Source organism: Oncorhynchus nerka, linkage group LG20, assembly GCF_034236695.1.
Source record: "Oncorhynchus nerka isolate Pitt River linkage group LG20, Oner_Uvic_2.0, whole genome shotgun sequence".
Taxonomy (NCBI): domain Eukaryota; kingdom Metazoa; phylum Chordata; class Actinopteri; order Salmoniformes; family Salmonidae; genus Oncorhynchus; species Oncorhynchus nerka.
Genome location: NC_088415.1, coordinates 76598877 through 76619413, shown reverse-complemented (window position 1 = coordinate 76619413; position 20537 = coordinate 76598877). Strand labels below are relative to the sequence as shown.

Sequence of the window (20537 nt, the reverse complement as noted above, 5' to 3'; positions counted from 1 at the left end):
ATTGCTTTTTCTCTATAACAATGTTTCCAACGCAGATGGCTACAGATAGAAAGGGTTAAACTCCACTCCCTTGAGCTCCTTGCCTGAGACCATCTAATCATGAAGTCAGACAGAAGATGGGACAGAGCTCTGTGAGCCACAAGTCTGTGCTCCTAGGCAAATAAAGTTATGTTCTGGTGATAGTATTTCCCAAATCAATTCCACTGCATGTCTCTCATTGAGGCATCAGAGAGGAGGAAAGAGAGAGAGAAGTGGAGAGAGAATGGTTAATGGAGGTAACCTCTCCTCTTCTTTCCCCTCCTCTCTTCTCCCATCCCCTCCTCCTCTCCTTTCCCATCCTCCTCGCCTCACCTCGCCTCTCCTTTCCTTTCCTTTTCCCTCCTCCTTTCCTCTCCTTTCCCCTCCTCTCCTCTCTCCTCCCTCTCTCCTTTCCTCTCCAGATTTAGGAGGTTTAATTAAAAAGAGAGCCAGGCAGGCAGGCGAGTTGGGCTCCCGTCTCTCCAGTCCCTTCAACGCCAGCCCCTGGAGCCGAGCAGGAAATGCTTGTGCTGGTTGCCAGTGAAAGCCCATCCAGGCATTACACAGGGATTTTAGCTCGGGGAATTCTGCTCCGGCTCTGGAACACCAAAATCAAGATTCCGACACCGAGAAGAGCTCTTTAATAGATTCGGACCAGGGGTACCGGACAGAGCATTGAGAGCAGAGAGACTCATGGGAGAGTTGTTGGACGTAAAGTGCAAATATCTATCAGGGCAGAGAGTTTTCAGCCGTGATTTCGAATACTGGTCTGGCTAGGACGTTTGTGGTACTTTGGCAGCAATGGTGAGGAGAGGCTTGGAACACAGCATGAAGCCTCACTGAAAACTGAAAAAAAAGTATAGTGAAGGATTTTTTTCAGCCATGAATTTTACATTTACAACTTATAAACTACAAACTAGTATTTTGGATACTACCCTCTAATCTCAAATTCTGCCCCAAAAGCCACTGGACTTGTTAGTCAAATCATTCACAAAACAAGAAACGGATTAATCAAGAGATAAACAAGAAAAAGACTAAACAAACTTCACAGTCATTACCATTTAAAGGAGAGAAGAGAGAGATAGAAAAGAAGGAGAGAGAGAGTGCTAGAGCTGAAAATGAGAGACTCAACGACAGAGTGAGAGTTCATGAAGCACCCCAGCAGCACTGTATCATGTTAGTTGCAGGGTGGGGGTGGAGCATTCCTCTTTTACTCACTTTCTCTCTCTCTTTTTCTTCGCTCCCTGTTTTTATTATTAGTAACTGCCACGGAAACTCTACATCACGGCCACTCCGTTAATGGCAAATGACAGTGTTACTTTTGTCATCCTCCTGACTTGTTTTTCTCTCTTTCTCTCTCTTTGGGAGTGATGTGGCCTGGGTTCCTTTGTATGGCAGAGGGGAGAGGCCTGGCAGGGCTCTATTGGGTCAATTTCCACGCTCCATCTGTAGGATTCATCAGGGCTGCCCAGGCCCGCATTCAGGGCCCTGTCACCTGCCCGGCAGGGGAGTGGGGGGCTGGGGGAGCTGAGGGAGTCGAGGGGGGGGGCACAAAGAGGGCCAGAGAGGGGCCATTGGGGGCTGTGGAGGGGCACAGCAGGGGAGCGCCCACCTTCCACCTAAACCCAGAGGGGCATGGTGATTGGAGGAGGGATGGGGGTTGGGGGGGTTGAGAGAGGGGTAAATGAGAGGGGAGCTGAATGCACCTGGAGAAAAGTGTATGTGGGCAGGAGTTCAGGGGTGCTATAGAGGGAACCAGGATAGCAGGACAGGAGGGAGATAAATTGGGGATGCTCTCTACTCCCTTGCTCTGCTCCGTTCATTCTTAAAACTGTCCCTTACATCACGTCCATTTCCATCAATTCACTCCCCTGTTTCTCATTACTCATGCTCTCTATATACCCCCTCGCCACAACAGCTTTTGAGTATGAGAAGACAAACCACGTTCCGACGTCGCGGAGGATCGGGACGAGAGGGGAACGCAGGCGCAGGAACCCGGAGCAACAGTGTTCCCACACATTCTCGTCAGCAAACAGGAGAAGAGGATAGTAAACACACAAAGGGAGGCCTCGAAATCCTCACTTCAACACCCAAATCAAATGTTACGCTGGAGCTAAAGCACCAGGGTGCTGAGAATACAAAATACTCAACAGTTTGGCTGTGTCTCTGACCACAATGGGAAGATAGATTATTATCCCTGAGGGGGAAATTGGTTTTGCTGTTGAATTACCCAGTAAAATAGACATTTAAACAAAGCAGGACAAGGCCAGTAGATAAAGGATACATTGCATAAGGATGGCAGAGTGCCACAGTAAGAATAGACAGAGAGATAGATTTAAATAGGTAGTTTGTGTTAGACAGTGCGTGTCTCTTAAACTATTACAGACATTCATGTGCTGTTCACACAAAAACCAGCTCTAACAAATGCACGCACAAACACACGCAAGCACACACACACACCGACTTGGGAACACACTTTTTTTTTTAAAGCACACATACACAAACCTGAGCTAAACTAATGCTTTATGGATCCAGGGAGCAGACAGGCAGGGCACACACACACACACACACACAGATGTGAACTGTCAAGCTGTCTCTGTCCATTAAGATCACCTGCAGTAGAACTGTATTTAACAATAGAGGAAAACCTCCACACAGACCAGACCTCCAATAGGGACTGGCTTTGTTGACTGTGTAGAGTACAGTGGGCAAGACAAGAGACACCCTGGCAAGCATTCAACTCTCCACCCTACTCTGACATGTCAATATGAGGAGAGACATCACTCACACACATAGTGACTGATACACACAGAGAGAGAGTGTGCAATACACACACACACACTAAAATACAACCTGTGCACTCTCTGCTTTTGCAATCTCAGCATAAAGACGTAGAAAGAGAAAGAAAGCGAGAGAGAGAGAGGAATAGAAGAAGAGAGAAAGGGTTTAGAGATAGGGCCATATGGGGTTGTTTATGACGAGAACGGTCATAGGGGCGGGCAGCCCATCCTCTAGGGGTTCTTACTATAGAGGGTAATTGAGCTGCTGACATGTGTTCCTCTGCACCCAAAACAAAAGGCAGAAGAGACAAATAAACTAGCTATTTGCCCAGGGAAGTAGATCTGGCCCTTTCAGAGAGTAGGACTCACTGGCCTACTCACTGAATAAAACAGTACATCATCGCCATGGAGGCGTGACAGGGAAATGCTAGGGCCAGACCCAGCAGATGCATACGGGGCATAATGGTTAACTGAGAGCTTTTGACCCCAGCTGGAGTTAACAGTTTGGGAGAAAGAAGGGAGGATGGGGAGGAAGAGCGGAGTGGGGCCTGGCTCTCACTTGAATTTCTAAGGAGCCCCCAGGAGTCTGTGCCAGCTGCCTGGGAATGAGGAAGGGAGGTAGGAGGGATAGAGAGATGGAGAGATGGCGAGAGAGACAGAGAGAGAGAGAGACAGAGAGAGAGAGAGAGAGAGAGAGAGAGCGAGAGAGAGAGAGAGAGAAAGGGGAAGACAATGGTAGACAGGGAGATATGGGAGAGCTGGCTGCAGAGATCACACACAAAGAGAGCCAGCGATATGACATTAAAAAGATGTATCACTCTCTAATGTAGCTGAAGTGACAAAAAGCCCCAAACGGCCCTGTGCAGGACATTATGTGGACCCAGTGTGGGGCATCTTATTATTTAGTTCCAGTGGGGTGGAGTGAGGTGACAGTTTCACGGTGGCATTGCCACCCCCAGAGAAGGGACAAAGCAGCGGCACAGCACCCATGCAGGGCCACATGAACAGGCCAGTCTGCCACACGCTCCCCCCCCAGCACCGACTAACCCCTACCCAGCCGCCCAAGCCACCCGCTCCCCAGGTGCATAATGACCCTAGTGGGCCTACTCTCACAGTTTCACACCAAGCAATCACCATCATCATTCCAATTCCCTTTAGCATTACACATCCATGCAGGATTTCCATGTAATATAGGATGTCTATGTAATATGTTCTATAGCCCAGAGGAACGGAACGGGAGTCCATTAGCTGTCATGGTGAACTAAACATTATTCTAACCCTCTCTTCCTGAGGAGGAGATAGTTTTAACAGGCAGTGACCCCAAGCCGCCCTCTGACCCTGCCCAAACCACACTGCCATGTACTGCCGGAGATGGGAGGGGGACAGGAGAGGGGCGGATGGGGGCTACCTACCCCTTTACAGCCCAACATCACCTCTCCACAAAACATCATAGGCAGTGAACGGCCAGAGATCAACCACCGTCACATTCCTCAGTTTCTCTTCTTTTCCATAACAAATGTTCTTGGCTGTGATGTCTGTCTTTCTTTCTGTTTCTCCCTTTACTGGTTAGTCTGTCTGTCCTGGTTTCTTTAGTTTTACATTTTGACATTTGTGAGATTTTTCTAAGCTTCTCTCGCAGAAGTGAGAGATTGGTCGAGTCGAAGACAGTTGAGATGTACGAATACGGATGAAAAAACAGCTGCAGATCAAAAAAAAATTGTGAGAAGAAAAAAGAGTCCCTTCTACCGTGTCCCTTCCCTTCTACCGTGTCCCTTCCCTTCTACCGTGTCCCTTCCCTTCTACCGTGTCCCTTCCCTTCTACCGTGTCCCTTCCCTTCTACCGTGTCCCTTCCCTTCTACCGTGTCCCTTCCCTTCTACGCTGAACTAAACTGCTATTCAACAACAAAAAATCCTGGCTAAACAAAGTTAAGTGATTGACAACGCTGTCTGGCTTTACTCAATTAACTATCTCATTGTGTCCGAACCTTTTTTGCCAGGAGTCCCTTTGCCCTCGGCCCCCCGACTCCATTCTCTTCCAACTCCTTTATCCTCAACCATCACAGAGATTTGCTTGGCTAATATTTCCAAGGAAATAGAGAGCTCTTTTTATACAGGGACTCCTCTCCTTAACCTTCTATTGGTCGCTCTTCTCTTCTCTCTTCTTCTCTCTTTCTCTTTCAGCCACTTCAAACTGTCTCTCAGGGCAGTGGGGAGAATGTGACGGAGTCTATCAGCAACGAGGGGCAGGTCCAGGGCAGGACCCCGTTCCCTCACTTCAAAGTTGCCCTGCATTCATTAATTGTCCTTTGAATGATATCATGCCGATCACAATGAGGGTGCCAGTGGAGAAAGAAGCATTAATGAAGCATAGAGCCATTCACTTGCAGATAAGCCAGTCTTGTAAGTGATGCTGTGACGTAGGCTAAAGTGAATGTGGTGTGTATAGCTAGGGTGAGAGGAGTAAATCTGGAAGTGAATAGGAGGGGGGATGCTTTTGAATGCAACACTAACTGATGCAATCTGTTGCCACTAGCATAGCTACATTCTCTAAGAATGCTGGCCAGCAGAATCAGGACATCGCTAACTAACCAGCTGACAATATTTTAAATGGTTTGCAGGAAACGACAACACACTGCAGAAGTAAAAAATAAACTACAACTTTTTTTTTTAAACGATCACTAACTTTATCTTTATCACTTTATTCAAGAAAACAAGGAAATTCATGCAAGGGGGAAAAGTTGCCATGAAACAGATAAATATGGGACTATCAAGCTGTTTCTCTGTTTGACTTGTGGTGACATTCAGGCACGTCGCCCGTGATTCAAGTCAGTATTCCACGTCCATTCATGTCTGAGGAGGTTGGGAGATGTGGTGGAAACTGGCAGTAAGGCACTGTTACCTTCAAGTAGGTTTGGGTGGTGCTAGACCATTGTGGACAGGGATGGTAGAGGGGAATAAGCATAAGAGATTAGGTGGAAACTGGCAGTAAGCACTGTTACCTTCAAGTAGGTTTGGGTGGTGCTAGACCATTGTGGACAGGGATGGTAGAGGGGAATAAGCATAAGAGATTAGGTGGAAACTGGCAGTAAGCACTGTTACCTTCAAGTAGGTTTGGGTGGTGCTAGACCATTGTGGACAGGGATGGTAGAGGGGAATAAGCATAAGAGATTAGGTGGAAACTGGCAGTAAGCACTGTTACCTTCAAGTAGGTTTGGGTGGTGCTAGACCATTGTGGACAGGGATGGTAGAGGGGAATAAGCATAAGAGATTAGGTGGAAACTGGCAGTAAGCACTGTTACCTTCAAGTAGGTTTGGGTGGTGCTAGACCATTGTGGACAGGGATGGTAGAGGGAATAAGCATAAGAGATTAGGTGGAAACTGGCAGTAAGCACTGTTACCTTCAAGTAGGTTTGGGTGGTGCTAGACCATTGTGGACAGGGATGGTAGAGGGAATAAGCATAAGAGATTAGGTGGAAACTGGCAGTAGGCACTGTTACCTTCAAGTAGGTTTGGGTGGTGCTAGACCATTGTGGACAGGGATGGTAGAGGGGAATAAGCATAAGAGATTAGGTGGAAACTGGCAGTAAGCACTGTTACCTTCAAGTAGGTTTGGGTGGTGCTAGACCATTGTGGACAGGGATGGTAGAGGGGAATAAGCATAAGAGATTAGGTGGAAACTGGCAGTAAGCACTGTTACCTTCAAGTAGGTTTGGGTGGTGCTAGACCATTGTGGACAGGGATGGTAGAGGGAATAAGCATAAGAGATTAGGTGGAAACTGGCAGTAAGCACTGTTACCTTCAAGTAGGTTTGGGTGGTGCTAGACCATTGTGGACAGGGATGGTAGAGGGGAATAAGCATAAGAGATTAGGTGGAAACTGGCAGTAAGCACTGTTACCTTCAAGTAGGTTTGGGTGGTGCTAGACCATTGTGGACAGGGATGGTAGAGGGGAATAAGCATAAGAGATTAGGTGGAAACTGGCAGTAAGCACTGTTACCTTCAAGTAGGTTTGGGTGGTGCTAGACCATTGTGGACAGGGATGGTAGAGGGGAATAAGCATAAGAGATTAGGTGGAAACTGGCAGTAAGCACTGTTACCTTCAAGTAGGTTTGGGTGGTGCTAGACCATTGTGGACAGGGATGGTAGAGGGGAATAAGCATAAGAGATTAGGTGGAAACTGGCAGTAAGCACTGTTACCTTCAAGTAGGTTTGGGTGGTGCTAGACCATTGTGGACAGGGATGGTAGAGGGGAATAAGCATAAGAGATTAGGTGGAAACTGGCAGTAAGCACTGTTACCTTCAAGTAGGTTTGGGTGGTGCTAGACCATTGTGGACAGGGATGGTAGAGGGGAATAAGCATAAGAGATTAGGTGGAAACTGGCAGTAAGCACTGTTACCTTCAAGTAGGTTTGGGTGGTGCTAGACCATTGTGGACAGGGATGGTAGAGGGGAATAAGCATAAGAGATTAGGTGGAAACTGGCAGTAAGCACTGTTACCTTCAAGTAGGTTTGGGTGGTGCTAGACCATTGTGGACAGGGATGGTAGAGGGGAATAAGCATAAGAGATTAGGTGGAAACTGGCAGTAAGCACTGTTACCTTCAAGTAGGTTTGGGTGGTGCTAGACCATTGTGGACAGGGATGGTAGAGGGGAATAAGCATAAGAGATTAGGTGGAAACTGGCAGTAAGCACTGTTACCTTCAAGTAGGTTTGGGTGGTGCTAGACCATTGTGGACAGGGATGGTAGAGGGGAATAAGCATAAGAGATTAGGTGGAAACTGGCAGTAAGCACTGTTACCTTCAAGTAGGTTTGGGTGGTGCTAGACCATTGTGGACAGGGATGGTAGAGGGGAATAAGCATAAGAGATTAGGTGAAACTGGCAGTAAGCACTGTTACCTTCAAGTAGGTTTGGGTGGTGCTAGACCATTGTGGACAGGGATGGTAGAGGGGAATAAGCATAAGAGATTAGGTGGAAACTGGCAGTAAGCACTGTTACCTTCAAGTAGGTTTGGGTGGTGCTAGACCATTGTGGACAGGGATGGTAGAGGGGAATAAGCATAAGAGATTAGGTGGAAACTGGCAGTAAGCACTGTTACCTTCAAGTAGGTTTGGGTGGTGCTAGACCATTGTGGACAGGGATGGTAGAGGGGAATAAGCATAAGAGATTAGGTGGAAACTGGCAGTAAGCACTGTTACCTTCAAGTAGGTTTGGGTGGTGCTAGACCATTGTGGACAGGGATGGTAGAGGGGAATAAGCATAAGAGATTAGGTGGAAACTGGCAGTAAGCACTGTTACCTTCAAGTAGGTTTGGGTTGTGCTAGACCATTGTGGACATGGATGGTAGAGGGGAATAAGCATAAGAGATTAGGTGGAAACTGGCAGTAAGCACTGTTACCTTCAAGTAGGTTTGGGTGGTGCTAGACCATTGTGGACAGGGATGGTAGGAGGGGAATAAGCATAAGAGATTAGGTGGAAACTGGCAGTAAGCACTGTTACCTTCAAGTAGGTTTGGGTGGTGCTAGACCACTGTGGACAGGGATGGTAGAGGGGAATAAGCATAAGAGATTAGGTGGAAACTGGCAGTAAGCACTGTTACCTTCAAGTAGGTTTGGGTTGTGCTAGACCATTGTGGACAGGGATGGTAGAGGGGAATAAGCATAAGAGATGTGGTGGAAACTGGCAGTAAGCACTGTTACCTTCAAGTAGGTTTGGGTGGTGCTAGACCATTGTGGACAGGGATGGTAGAGGGGAATAAGCATAAGAGATTAGGTGGAAACTGGCAGTAAGCACTGTTACCTTCAAGTAGGTTTGGGTTGTGCTAGACCATTGTGGACATGGATGGTAGAGGGGAATAAGCATAAGAGATTAGGTGGAAACTGGCAGTAAGCACTGTTACCTTCAAGTAGGTTTGGGTGGTGCTAGACCATTGTGGACAGGGATGGTAGAGGGGAATAAGCATAAGAGATTAGGTGGAAACTGGCAGTAAGCACTGTTACCTTCAAGTAGGTTTGGGTGGTGCTAGACCACTGTGGACAGGGATGGTAGAGGGGAATAAGCATAAGAGATTAGGTGGAAACTGGCAGTAAGCACTGTTACCTTCAAGTAGGTTTGGGTTGTGCTAGACCATTGTGGACAGGGATGGTAGAGGGGAATAAGCATAAGAGATGTGGTGGAAACTGGCAGTAAGCACTGTTACCTTCAAGTAGGTTTGGGTGGTGCTAGACCATTGTGGACAGGGATGGTAGAGGGGAATAAGCATAAGCGTCTTCCTCTGACTCCAAAGGTGGCATGTTCAAATCCAGCAATAGAAAGTTGTTTTTTATATTTTTGTTTTAAGCCTATCCCAAACCTTAATCATTCAAAGTTAATGACTAACCTTAACCATTCAGAGTTAATGCCTAACTTTAAGAATGTGAGTTCATGCCTAAACTTAACCTTAAACACTTCAAAATTGGACAAATTTGAAATTTGAGAAACATGGATAATGGACTAATCCTGACGTGAGACTGTGAGAGCTTGTAGGACACCTAACACCAAATTCCCTAGGATACATCCACTATTAATCTATCACTGAGGTTAAAAACTCTTAGCCCTGGAATGAATTCTCATCCCTCCATCAATCTCCTAGAAACAGTTGCTATATTCCAGGTATTGTGGCTTTGTATTTCTGGTTTGGCATATTGTTACAGTACAGTTCCACTGGCCAGGTTCAGTTGGGTTTACATACGGGCATTGAAGATGAAACGTGGCTGGGTCTTTCAGCATGACAATGATCCCAAACACGCCACCCGGGCAACGAAGGAGTGGCTTCGTAAGAAGCATTTCAAGGTCCCGGAGTGGCCTAGCCAGTCTCCAGATCTCAACCCCATAGAAAATCTTTGGAGGCAGTTGAAAGTCTGTGTTGCCCAGCAACAGCCCCAAAACATCACTGCTCTAGAGGAGATCTGTATGGAGGAATGGGCCAAAATACCAGCAACAGTGTGTGAAAACCTCGTGAAGACTTACAGAAAACATTTGACCTCTGTCATTGCCAACAAAGGGTATATAACAAAGTATTGAGATAAACTTTTGTTATTGACCAAATGCTTATTTTCCACCATGATGTGCAAATAAATTCATTAAAGATACTACAATGTGATTTTCTGGATTTTTTTTTCTCATTTTGTCTGTCATGGTGTAGGTGTACCTATGATGAACATTGCAGGCCTCTCTCGTCTTTTTAGGTGGGAGAACTTGCACAATTGGTGGCTGACTAAATACTTTTTTGCCCCACTGTAGTTGTTGTATTTATCCCCATTAGCTTTCAGTAGAAAACAAGATACTGCAGTTGCAGTGGGCTAAGGAATGAAAACACTGGAGAATTTAAAAAACATTGCCTGTTCTGATGAATCCCTGTTCCTGCTGTTTCACGCTGATGGGAGGAAACCACGAGTACAACATTGCAGGCTGGTGGTGGTGGTATGATGGTGTGTTTTCATGCCACATATTGGGCCCCTTGATAAAAGTGGAGCAACGTTTGTGTAAAAAATCATTGCCAATCAGGTGCATCCCTTCATGGTGGCCAGGAATGATTCCAAGAACATGACAGGGAATTCAGCTTCCTGCAGTGGCCTGCTGAGTCACCAGATCTCAATCCAATTGTGCATCTGTGGGAGGAGAAGGAAGGAGCTATTCAGAGTAGATCCACTCCCAGCCAACTTGACACAATTGTGGGAAGCATTGGAGTCAACATGGGCCAGCATCCCTGTGGAACGTTCTCAACACCTTGGAGAGTCCATACACCGACTATTGAGGCTGTTCTGGGGACAAAAGGAGGTATAACTCAATATTAGGAAGCCATTCCTAATGTTTTGTGCACTCCGTGTATATCAGATAAAGATGTTGTGGTGATCAGTTTTCAGCATTAGTTTGGGTGGATTATTTTATATTACTAAACAATTTTGTCTAATGATAAACAGGCTATGAATCGAATACTTGTGTTTATTAATTTGTCTTTTAATACTAGATTTGTTATTTTAGTCATTGATGATGAATGTATTTGAATAACTGTATTGAAGTTGATTGATCTGGTGGCAGGTAGCCAGATCAGAAACCCTACCTCTTTAAGGAATACCTAGGATAGGATAAAGTAATCCCTCTCACCCCCCCCCCCCCCTTAAAAGATTTAGATGCACTACTGTTCCACTGGATGTCATAAGGTGAATGCACCAATTTGTAAGTCGCTCTGGATAAGAGCGTCTGCTAAATGACTTAAATGTAAATGTAAATGTAAATAACCCAGGCAGGGAGACAGCCATGGATCACACACAGAGTCAAAACACAGCTTTTCTCTACTCTACGATTTCTCTGTTGCTCTGCCTGGAGGCAGAGATGGAAAGTAGCCTGTAGAAAACATTCCATTGGTTGCAATGAGGCTTTTGTTTGTTGTGACTGGAGACTCCCATCTCTCTCCATCTCTCTCAATCCCCCTGCTTAATTCACTTAAAACAGCTTAAAAACGCATGGACCGTTGACAAATGCAACAATATTAAAGAAATACAGAAAATCAATGTCTATCTTCCCTGATGGTTTTCCCTGTTCATCTTCCCTGATTGTTTTCCCTGTTCATCTTCCCTGATGGTTTTCCCTGTTCATCTTCCCTGATGGTTTTCCCTGTTCATCTTCCCTGATGGTTTTCCCTGTTCATCTTCCCTGATGGTTTTCCCTGTTCATCTTCCCTGATGGTTTTCCCTGTTCGTTCTCCCTGATGGTTTTCCCTGTTCATCTTCCCTGATGGTTTTCCCTGTTCATCTTCCCTGATGGTTTTCCCTGTTCATCTTCCCTGATGGTTTTCCCTGTTCATCTTCCCAGATGGTTTTCCCTGTTCATCTTCCCTGATGGTTTTCCCTGTTCATCTTCCCTGATGGTTTTCCCTGTTCATCTTCCCTGATGGTTTTCCCTGTTCTATCTGAGGGGGTATCGGTTTATTCCTGACCTGAGCTTGTACTAGGCTATTATTGACTGACTGTGTGATATACATGGGTCTATTGACATTTCTAAATGCCCTGGGAGAATAGGCATTATGGAACGTTCTAATTGGTTTATATGGTTTGCGTATATACATTCAGACAAATCATATCAGTCAATGATATGATTAAACATCAAACACATTTTTTAAAAGTATGCACATTACAGTGTATTCATGCCACATTGAAAAATGTCTCACTTTCTCCGTAATCGATATCTTTCTCTCTCTCCCTGTATTCCTCTCTCTCTCTGCTCTCTGTCTCTTTTTCTCAACCTCTACTCTCTCTCAGTCCATGCCAAAGTAGTGGGGAGCCATTTTCCCCACTTTATTTACACAAACAAAGTCCTACTCAGTTTCTTTGACAAAAGCAGCTAAATCTTTCATGTTTTGTCAGCACTTGATTCCTCCTGTCCCCTGGCTATTTGCCTGCCCCAAGACAATGGAGCCAGGAGAATGGGAGCAGATTGTTGGAATGTGCCTCAATGAAACCAATTATTACATGTTGACTGCGTTCACCATGGCAGATTTGAAAGAACTGGGCTTATTCAATTTGGCACCGCAGGACTCCATTTTAAGAGAAGTTATCCCTTTGACTGTTTGTATTTTCTTTTTTTCTCCCCTCCCTCCTCTCTTCTCTCTCCCCCATCGTTTTAAATGGAATCTGTAAGAGAAGGCCACTCCTCTATCATGAAATTGGTTACTTTTACTTAGCTAAATGAGGCTAAAGGAGTGTCATTGGTGATATAGTCATACAGACTATACAGAGGAACGGTGTCATTAATTAGGGGCCACTTACTGGGATAGTATTTATTGATTAATAAATGTAACCATCTATTCCGTACTGGAGGCACTTTACATGCCAGTATACATTATGGAACTTGCTAATGCAATATTTGGGTGGATATGTTTATAGATATTTTTTTCATCAATATTCATTTGTTGTTAAAGATACTATGTATTTACTATTTCCTGTACTAATGCCTCTCACTGCTACTTCTAGTACAAGGTACAACCGTTTGTATAATGATAACACAACCATTTTAATTAAGGACACGCAGTAAATCAATTGTATATAGTTATATTTTATTTCCGCTAAACTTCATTATTACAGTTAAACAGGAAGTGGAATCATTCAACATCAGATTCATTTCCTGATTAAAAGCGCAACATTTCCAATTTGCTTGGGGGCATCCTTTTCCCAGAATGCTCTAGGTTCCCTGTAATACCATGCAGATATAGTAGCTACCCAGTCCCAGTATAGATACTTTTATCCCGGCCACAGAACTCTGCAGTGGCCTTTTACCAGACAAATAAATCTAAACGGAGCAGCTTTGATCTCGGCAACAATGGAGGCCGAAGAGAAAGGAGCAGAGAGCAACAGTCCTCTCTCCCACAAATATAGCCTCTACAAACACCTACTTAATCAATATTTGGCCAGAAGACACAGTCCTCATACCCAAAACAGCCTTTTCATATTCTAATTAAGAGCTTTAAAGGACAAAGACCAACAACTTCCACAGGCAACTTCCACAGGCACACAGAAGAGGGGAAAAGGAAAGTCATATTTTGAGAAAAAACGTTTCAGATATGCCATTATCAACAGTTGAGTTTGCACTGAGTTTATAAGTTGATGTAGTCATTATGGATAAGATAATGTTTCTAATGCGGATGATAATGTAACATGAGGTCCAGGTACTGAAAGCAAAATACCTAGAATAATCCTTCCATAACACTAAACTATTTCTGTTGAAATAGATAACACATCAAAACAATTACTTTTAGTTCATTCAGATGTTTGGCATATTTGAAAATAAATAGGCTGTAAATCATACTGTGCCCATAATAACAATTTAACATCACTTGTTGCAACGTTTTATTATGCCTTTCTGGTCCTGACTTTTTACAATGTCTTCGTCCGGTTCATAGGCCTATCTCAGAATATCTGCAAGGCTGTCTAATCTATCTAAACAAGGCATCGACACGAATAGATTACAGAGAAAATTGGGGAGAATAATATCAGATATCGAAACACAATCATAAAGGAGCACTATAAATGCAACAAAATACAAGCCTACAAATTCGTTCCAACCCTGCAGGAAAGACCTTAACCAAACTGGCAGAGTCACTTTTAAAGGTTAATAAAGTCAATTGACTATCCTGATCTGTATTCGCGATGCCTCGCCTGGAAAGAGGGAGGAAAGCGGTTATATTGCATGAATGCGCGCGCCCCGGGCGAAGAGGAAGGGGGCGGGCTTTGTCCGGAGATGAAAGTGGGGAAAAATAAAAGGTTTGAGTTTAATCTACTAGAAAAGGTTTTCACTGCGATGACTGATGCAGTACGGACTAGTAAAACCATGCGTAAAAGAGCGATGTGGGCTCAATCATTTGAGGATGCTTTGAGGGGAAGTACAAATGTTGTTGTTTAAAAATATATATATATGTTTGATAGTCATTTATCTAATGTGGCCTAGAAGTATTTGCTATAAGTGGAACGAAATAGATAGATTTAATATATATATACATATATTTATATATAAACAAAGCAGGCAATGGGCACTGGGAACTTCAGACATATTTGATGAACTACTACATTACCAACAATATTATGCTCACATTTCTAGAATTGTATAACTATGTAAAAAAAAATGTAAATAAGCATGTCAAGTCCATTTAGCCTAATATAAGCATAATGGGAAAGGCCTATGATATCATAGAGCCTACATTCCCTAAAACCCAACAGGTCACCAATCAACAGGTGTTCGGGGAAAATCCAGGTCACAGGGAGAAAGTAGATGCTGTCTCTTTATCTCGGCCTCGGAATGGTAAACGCCATCTCCTGACGCTGAGAAGCACTCCAAAGTAACATTTTGGAGGTGAAACGGCATTTTTTTTCTCTGGGCGCGCAGTCTATAAAACAGTCCGGATTTGCTATCGGTGTTATCTGAATTATTCATCGCTTATTGCGGGTCCATAATGTCTTCTCCCAGCCCTTTGTCAGCGCATTTTTTCTCCCTTTCTCTCCACATTTTGAAAAGCGTTGGCGTCTTTTTGTACACCACTGAGCCGCTTGCTATAGCAGACCTTTGTGCGCGAGATGCCGAAGTGTGAGTCTCAATGGACTCTCGCGCCTTTGTCTCCCAAGTTCATACTCAAGTGCCGGATTGTGTGCAGAGGAACCGTCTCTTTTTATGGGGGACGGAACAGTTGGGCAAATGTTTGATCAACTTCATATGGAAACGTTTGGCTTTTGTAAAAGTTTCGTTTGGAAATAATAGCCTACAGGCATACAATTCAGAACTCCAAATTCATAAACAATAGACTATGTTGCAAAAATGTACATAATAGTTCTCTGTCAAGTGCCATTGGTTTTTGAATGTCATTTTTTTTATGTTCAAGTAAAAAAATATAATATGCACAGGACTCATTCCGCTTTATAAACCAACCGTAGCCTAAGAAAACACATTTAAAAAACAATTCTGGTCAACAGATTTACTAAACCATTTCTGGACGTATATCATTTATTCCAACTTTATTCAATGCATGATTGGGAAATTGCGTAATGAAATGGAATAACTGAAAAGGAAAGATAATTCCTATTTCCACAAATCAAATTGTAGGACTATTCCAATTCATGATTATACTTTATTTAGGCTACACCAACTGAGTCTTGTCTATCCTCTGAATTGAAATGGTACAGATATCTTCTAATTCAGTATCGTTAAGAGACAAATACAAATTTTCCCCATTCTCAATTTCCCTAAATGTTCCACCAACAGACTCAAGAGGCCAACAAATAAACAAACCTTTACGAAACTTCTAAAGAATAACTCTACACATATTTTATCACAACCAAATATAGAAAACTGAGAGGGAAAAAAAGTATACGATGGTACTAATTCTGAAATAAAAAATAAGTAGGCCTATCTGTATCATAATTGCACACTTGTCCAATAGAACTCAACATCGTCGCCTAGGCCACATCAACATCGCCAGTGCTCTGCACCTGCTTTAAATTAAAACCATTACTTACATCTATCCCCGAGGATACCGTCGATGCTGTGTTTCGCCCTTCTTTCGTTCTCTTCCAATTCCCTCTTCTCGATTTCATCATCGTCCTCCTCGTCTTCTCCTGCACCTCCCCCGAATTTACAACGCATGGTGCGGCTGATTGAACTCACTTTCGAAACAAAATGTAAAATGATAGGCCTACGTTATTTTTTAAATGCCTGCAGGAATACGGGATAATAAGCAAACTTATGTCAAAACAGGTATTAGACATACTAACATGTCATTCATATTGCCATTATAGCACCGGTTGATTTGTTCACACATGGTATTCATATGTTGTTTTTTTAGGCAATGCATGGCATACTTTTCAACTGTCAGATAAGTTTACATGTACATTCAAATACTGTTTTCGTTATTTAGCCAACTGCGGTTATGATTTCTTAGGCCTCGGCTAGTATATCCTCTCTTGCCGAAATATTTGAGGCATTGCCTTTTTTTACTACGCAAAAGTTTAGACGATTTCAGTCAAGTAGGCCTATATCCTACCGTCCATGTTTGTTTATTATCAATGGCATTATTTGAAAAGTGTAGATATATTGTAAAATATGCATTTTAGTCATGTTGTACGTATTACAAATTGGTCAATAAAATAAAATAAAATGTAACTACCTGAGGGGACGTTGTTTCTGTCGCAGATGCCGTCTTTGAGTAATGTATCCCTGATTTCCCAGCTGAACATTCCCGGGTTGTCTCTCCTGTATTCCTCGATCTTCTTATCCACGTCTGGGGTGGATGTCTGCTTCATACCAAGAATGCATACACATTTCTTTCAATATATTGTTGTTGCAAAATACGGGTTCCTTTCTGAATAAATTAGACATTGCACAATAGAAAATAAGTACCCTAAGGGGTGTGCCTATGCTTGCTTCTGTTGAGTTTGATTGTTTACTTAGTTTATAAAACCTAGGTTTTGACTCTACATCCACTTGCTGGGTTAATAGAGTGTGTAAAAGTGCGCGTAAAACACCCCCCAAATGTCCTTATCAATTAAAAAAGTAGGCTATTTCAAATTGGGAATTAATTAATAGCGTATGACAATTCTATAAATTATACCAACTGTAGGCCTACATTATTACGTGTCCTTTTAGATAGCACGTTACTTTTATGGCCTGTCATCTCCCATTAACTATCTCGTGTCGTTAGTGATGATGACAGTGTTAGAGCATATGGGCTTGGTTTAAAGTTGAAACAATACAAATAAAATATTCTGCTATTAATTATCGTTGACTATTTCAGGCAGGTCTTGCAATCCGGTTCTAGGGCCCTCACCTTCGGTTTGCTGCCTCCGATGGCCCCGGGCCTGATGGAGCCGGTCTCCTGATACCGGCAAAGGATTTTGGACACGCAGCCGTGGGAGACTCGGAGCTGGCGGGAGATGACACAGGGTCGAATGCCGTGGTGGGCCATTTCCACGATCTTGTGGCGAATGTGGTTGGGCAAGGGTCTGCCGTTAATAAACACTCCACCGAGTTGATTCACCCGGCCCTGGCCTAACGGGGTAGAGACTGGAAGGAGGGAACGCATGTCATTCAATAATAACAATTACTTCAACAAAAATAACAACAACAGAAAAAAAGCCCAAACAATCAGGCCTATATTTATTCATTCAACCTTTATTTATCCTGATTAAAACGAGGATGTTTTTCAAGAGAGACCTGTTGCAAGAACATTTGTTGATATCTAAAATAGCATTTAATCTAGCTAGATATAGGCAAAGGGTTGATTGGTATTGTTTTTACACTAGACCTAATTAATAGTGCACAGTGTAGCTAAATCGATAAATATCAAAATCATAACATGAGCATTGTCGTTGTTTTGATAACAGCTGCTATGTCAATTCAACGGAATCATGGGTTGCTACATGGCCTAGTAGTGTAGCCTAAAATGTTTGTCACTGTCAAAATGCTAGTTCGTATGTAGCCTAATTGTCTGTTGAAAGGCAAACAAAATGATTTATAGACGAACAACAATTTTGCATCTGTTCGAAGTTGACAGAATATCAACACTTGCTACCTGATTGAATCAATTACAAACAAACAATCTTCCAACACGCAAGAAACATGCACTTGGTTCCATTTGGACCCATATTTATTTGAAACTGCCTACCTTCCAGAGAGTAGCCTCCCCGCGGGTAGTTCTGGTGGTGTGTCGGGCGCATCATTCTCGGTATGCCCCCGGCTAGAGCTGTCATGTCTCCTAAACCTCCGCAAACAAAGCTTTGCGCTGGACCAAAATCAACACCAAAACGGGAACTTCAGAACAATTCTGGGATCCCCCAAAAAGTTATAGACTACACTTTGGCTTTGATGGAGCAACAGGACAGCCTCCACGTCCTGGGGAATAGCAAGTTGCTTCGTCAAAATAACAACAACATGCAAATAAAAACACAAGATATATCCTTTGTGAATGGTGCATTTGTCGATATCCAATATGGAGAGTGAAAATAGTGAACGTTTGACAAAGCAATGTTTGCCTCTGTTGAAATTGGAAGACGCTTAGATGGAGTTCTTGTTGACACTTGATGTGAATTGAAAAGATGCGTGGAAGTGAAACATTTTAGAAGATGTTTCTCTCCTTTCTACCCCAGTCTTTCCAGGCCTCTGATTGGCGTAGAGAGGCGAAAGTCCTGAGGGCCGAGGGGACTTTTTGATTGGTCGACAGAGGAAAATGTATCATGTCGTGGCCTCACTGGTTCAAGGCGATGTGTTTTGAGTCTTGCGGTGCCCTCGAGCTTTTTGTTTCACAGGATCTGATCCAGGATCAGTCCTCCATCCAATACATTATATCTGGTCCAACCATGTCGATGGATGAAGATGCGTCTTTCACTGAAGGCTACGCTACCCCCTGAGTCTGTAAGTAAACAGTCACTCATGTATCCATTTATTATGATGTGACTAAAATCACATAAACAAACACAGTTTGTTAATGCTATGCACAGTGATGCTACAAACACAGGAATTTATTGTACTATTTAGACAGTATTGCACTAATTAGAATAAAAGGAGCACCGCTCGGTCGACCCAGCAGGATATGACGCCGGGAGTGCAGTAAAAGTTGTCTGTAGTGAAATAAGTACAATTGTGTGAAGACATTATTTATAACTTCATGAGTGTCAACTGCCCCCCCCCCCCCTCTTTCTCTCTCTCTCTCTCACAATTAAATTCAAATGTTTTTTTTTGGTATGCATGGAAACATGTTTACATTGTCAAAGCAAGTGAAATAGATAATAAACAAAAGTTAAATAAACTATCAGAAATTAACAGTAAACATTACTAATAAATAAACATAAATATCGTGTTTGTTCACTGGTTGCCCTGTCCTTATCTCTCGCTCTCGCGCGCGCTCTGCCTCTCTCTCATCACACACACGCGCGCGCATACGCACAAGCACGCACACAATTGTTCCCAGTTCAGAAGCGCAGTCTTTGTGGAGGCTAATTGAACACGTCCCGTCAGTCAAAAAGCTTCTCCCATTCACCACTCCAATCAATCAAAAGTATCGAGATCATTCCAAAATATGCCTTTGAGTTAGTTCTATGCAAACAACGGGTTATTTGTCTCAAAATTCCACATAGCCTAATATTACCCACCGATTGTTTGGTCACATTTCCAATCAGTAAACTGAACGAAAATACAGTTTTGTATGAGGATATGTATATGAGAGATGTAGGGTGGCTCGGGGTTAAACGTCCCCCGCCTGTAATTCTCACAGAAACCACTTTACCTGGATGCCACTAGTCTTGCTCAACTTAACATTTCATCTGTCTCAGCTCAACTTTTTAAATCACTCCAAAAAAACTATTTTGAGGTTCATTTATCTGTTTTTTTGTCATTTAGAAAATATACGACATGTGGACATCCCTTAAAATTAGTGGATTCCTCTATTTCAGCCACACCGGTTGCTGACAAGTGCATAAAATTGAGCACACAGACAAGCATCCCCATAGACAAACATTGGGAGTAGAATGGCCTTACTGAAGAGCTCAGTGACTTTCAACGTGGCACCGTCATAGGATGCCACCAACAAGTCAGTTTGTCAAGTTTCTGCCCTGCTAGAGCTGCCCTGGTCAACTGTAAGTGCTGTTATTGGGAAGTGGAAACGTCTAGGAGTAAGAATGGCTCAGCCGCGTCTGTCCTCTGTTGCAACACTCATTACCGAGTTCAAAACTGCCTCTGGAAGCAACGTCAGCACAATAACTGTTCATTGGGAGCTTCATGAAATAGGTTTCCATGGCAGAGCAGCCACATTTAAGCCTAAAATCACCATGTGCAATGCCAAGCATCAGCTGGAGTGGTGTAAAGCTTGCCGCCATTGAACTCTGGAGCAGTTCTCTCGAATCACACTTCACCATGTGGCAGTCCTACGGACAAATCTGAGTTTTGCGGATGCCAGGAGAACCCTACCGGCCCGAATGCATAGCGCTGACTGTAAAGTTTGGTGGATAATAATGTAAGGGGGCTGTTTTTCATGATTCGGGCCCCTTGGTTCCAATGAAGGGAAATATTAACGCTACAGCATACAATTACATTCTAGACAATTCTGTGCTTCTAACTTTATGACAACAGTTTGGGGAAGGTCCTTTCCCGTTTCAGCATGACAATGCCCCCGTGTCCAAAGCGAGGTCCATACAGAAATGGTTTGTCGAGATCGAGACCCTCGGTGG

General features: G+C 43.5%; 1 protein-coding gene across 1 annotated transcript in view; it reads right to left on the bottom strand.

Moving 5' to 3' along the window:
* The window catches only part of LOC115101795 (paired box protein Pax-3-like), a 93714-nt gene extending 74999 nt beyond the window's left edge, over nt 1-18715 (bottom strand). Inside the window, exons 1-4 of the mRNA XM_065005792.1 lie at nt 17981-18715; nt 17144-17379; nt 16484-16613; nt 15837-15983 (exon numbers count right to left, since the gene is read on the bottom strand). Of these exons, the coding sequence (XP_064861864.1) occupies nt 15837-15983; nt 16484-16613; nt 17144-17379; nt 17981-18065 (598 nt within the window). The 5' untranslated portion in view covers nt 18066-18715. The remainder of the gene's footprint in view (nt 1-15836; nt 15984-16483; nt 16614-17143; nt 17380-17980) is intronic.
* Between the last annotated feature and the right edge of the window lie 1822 nt (nt 18716-20537).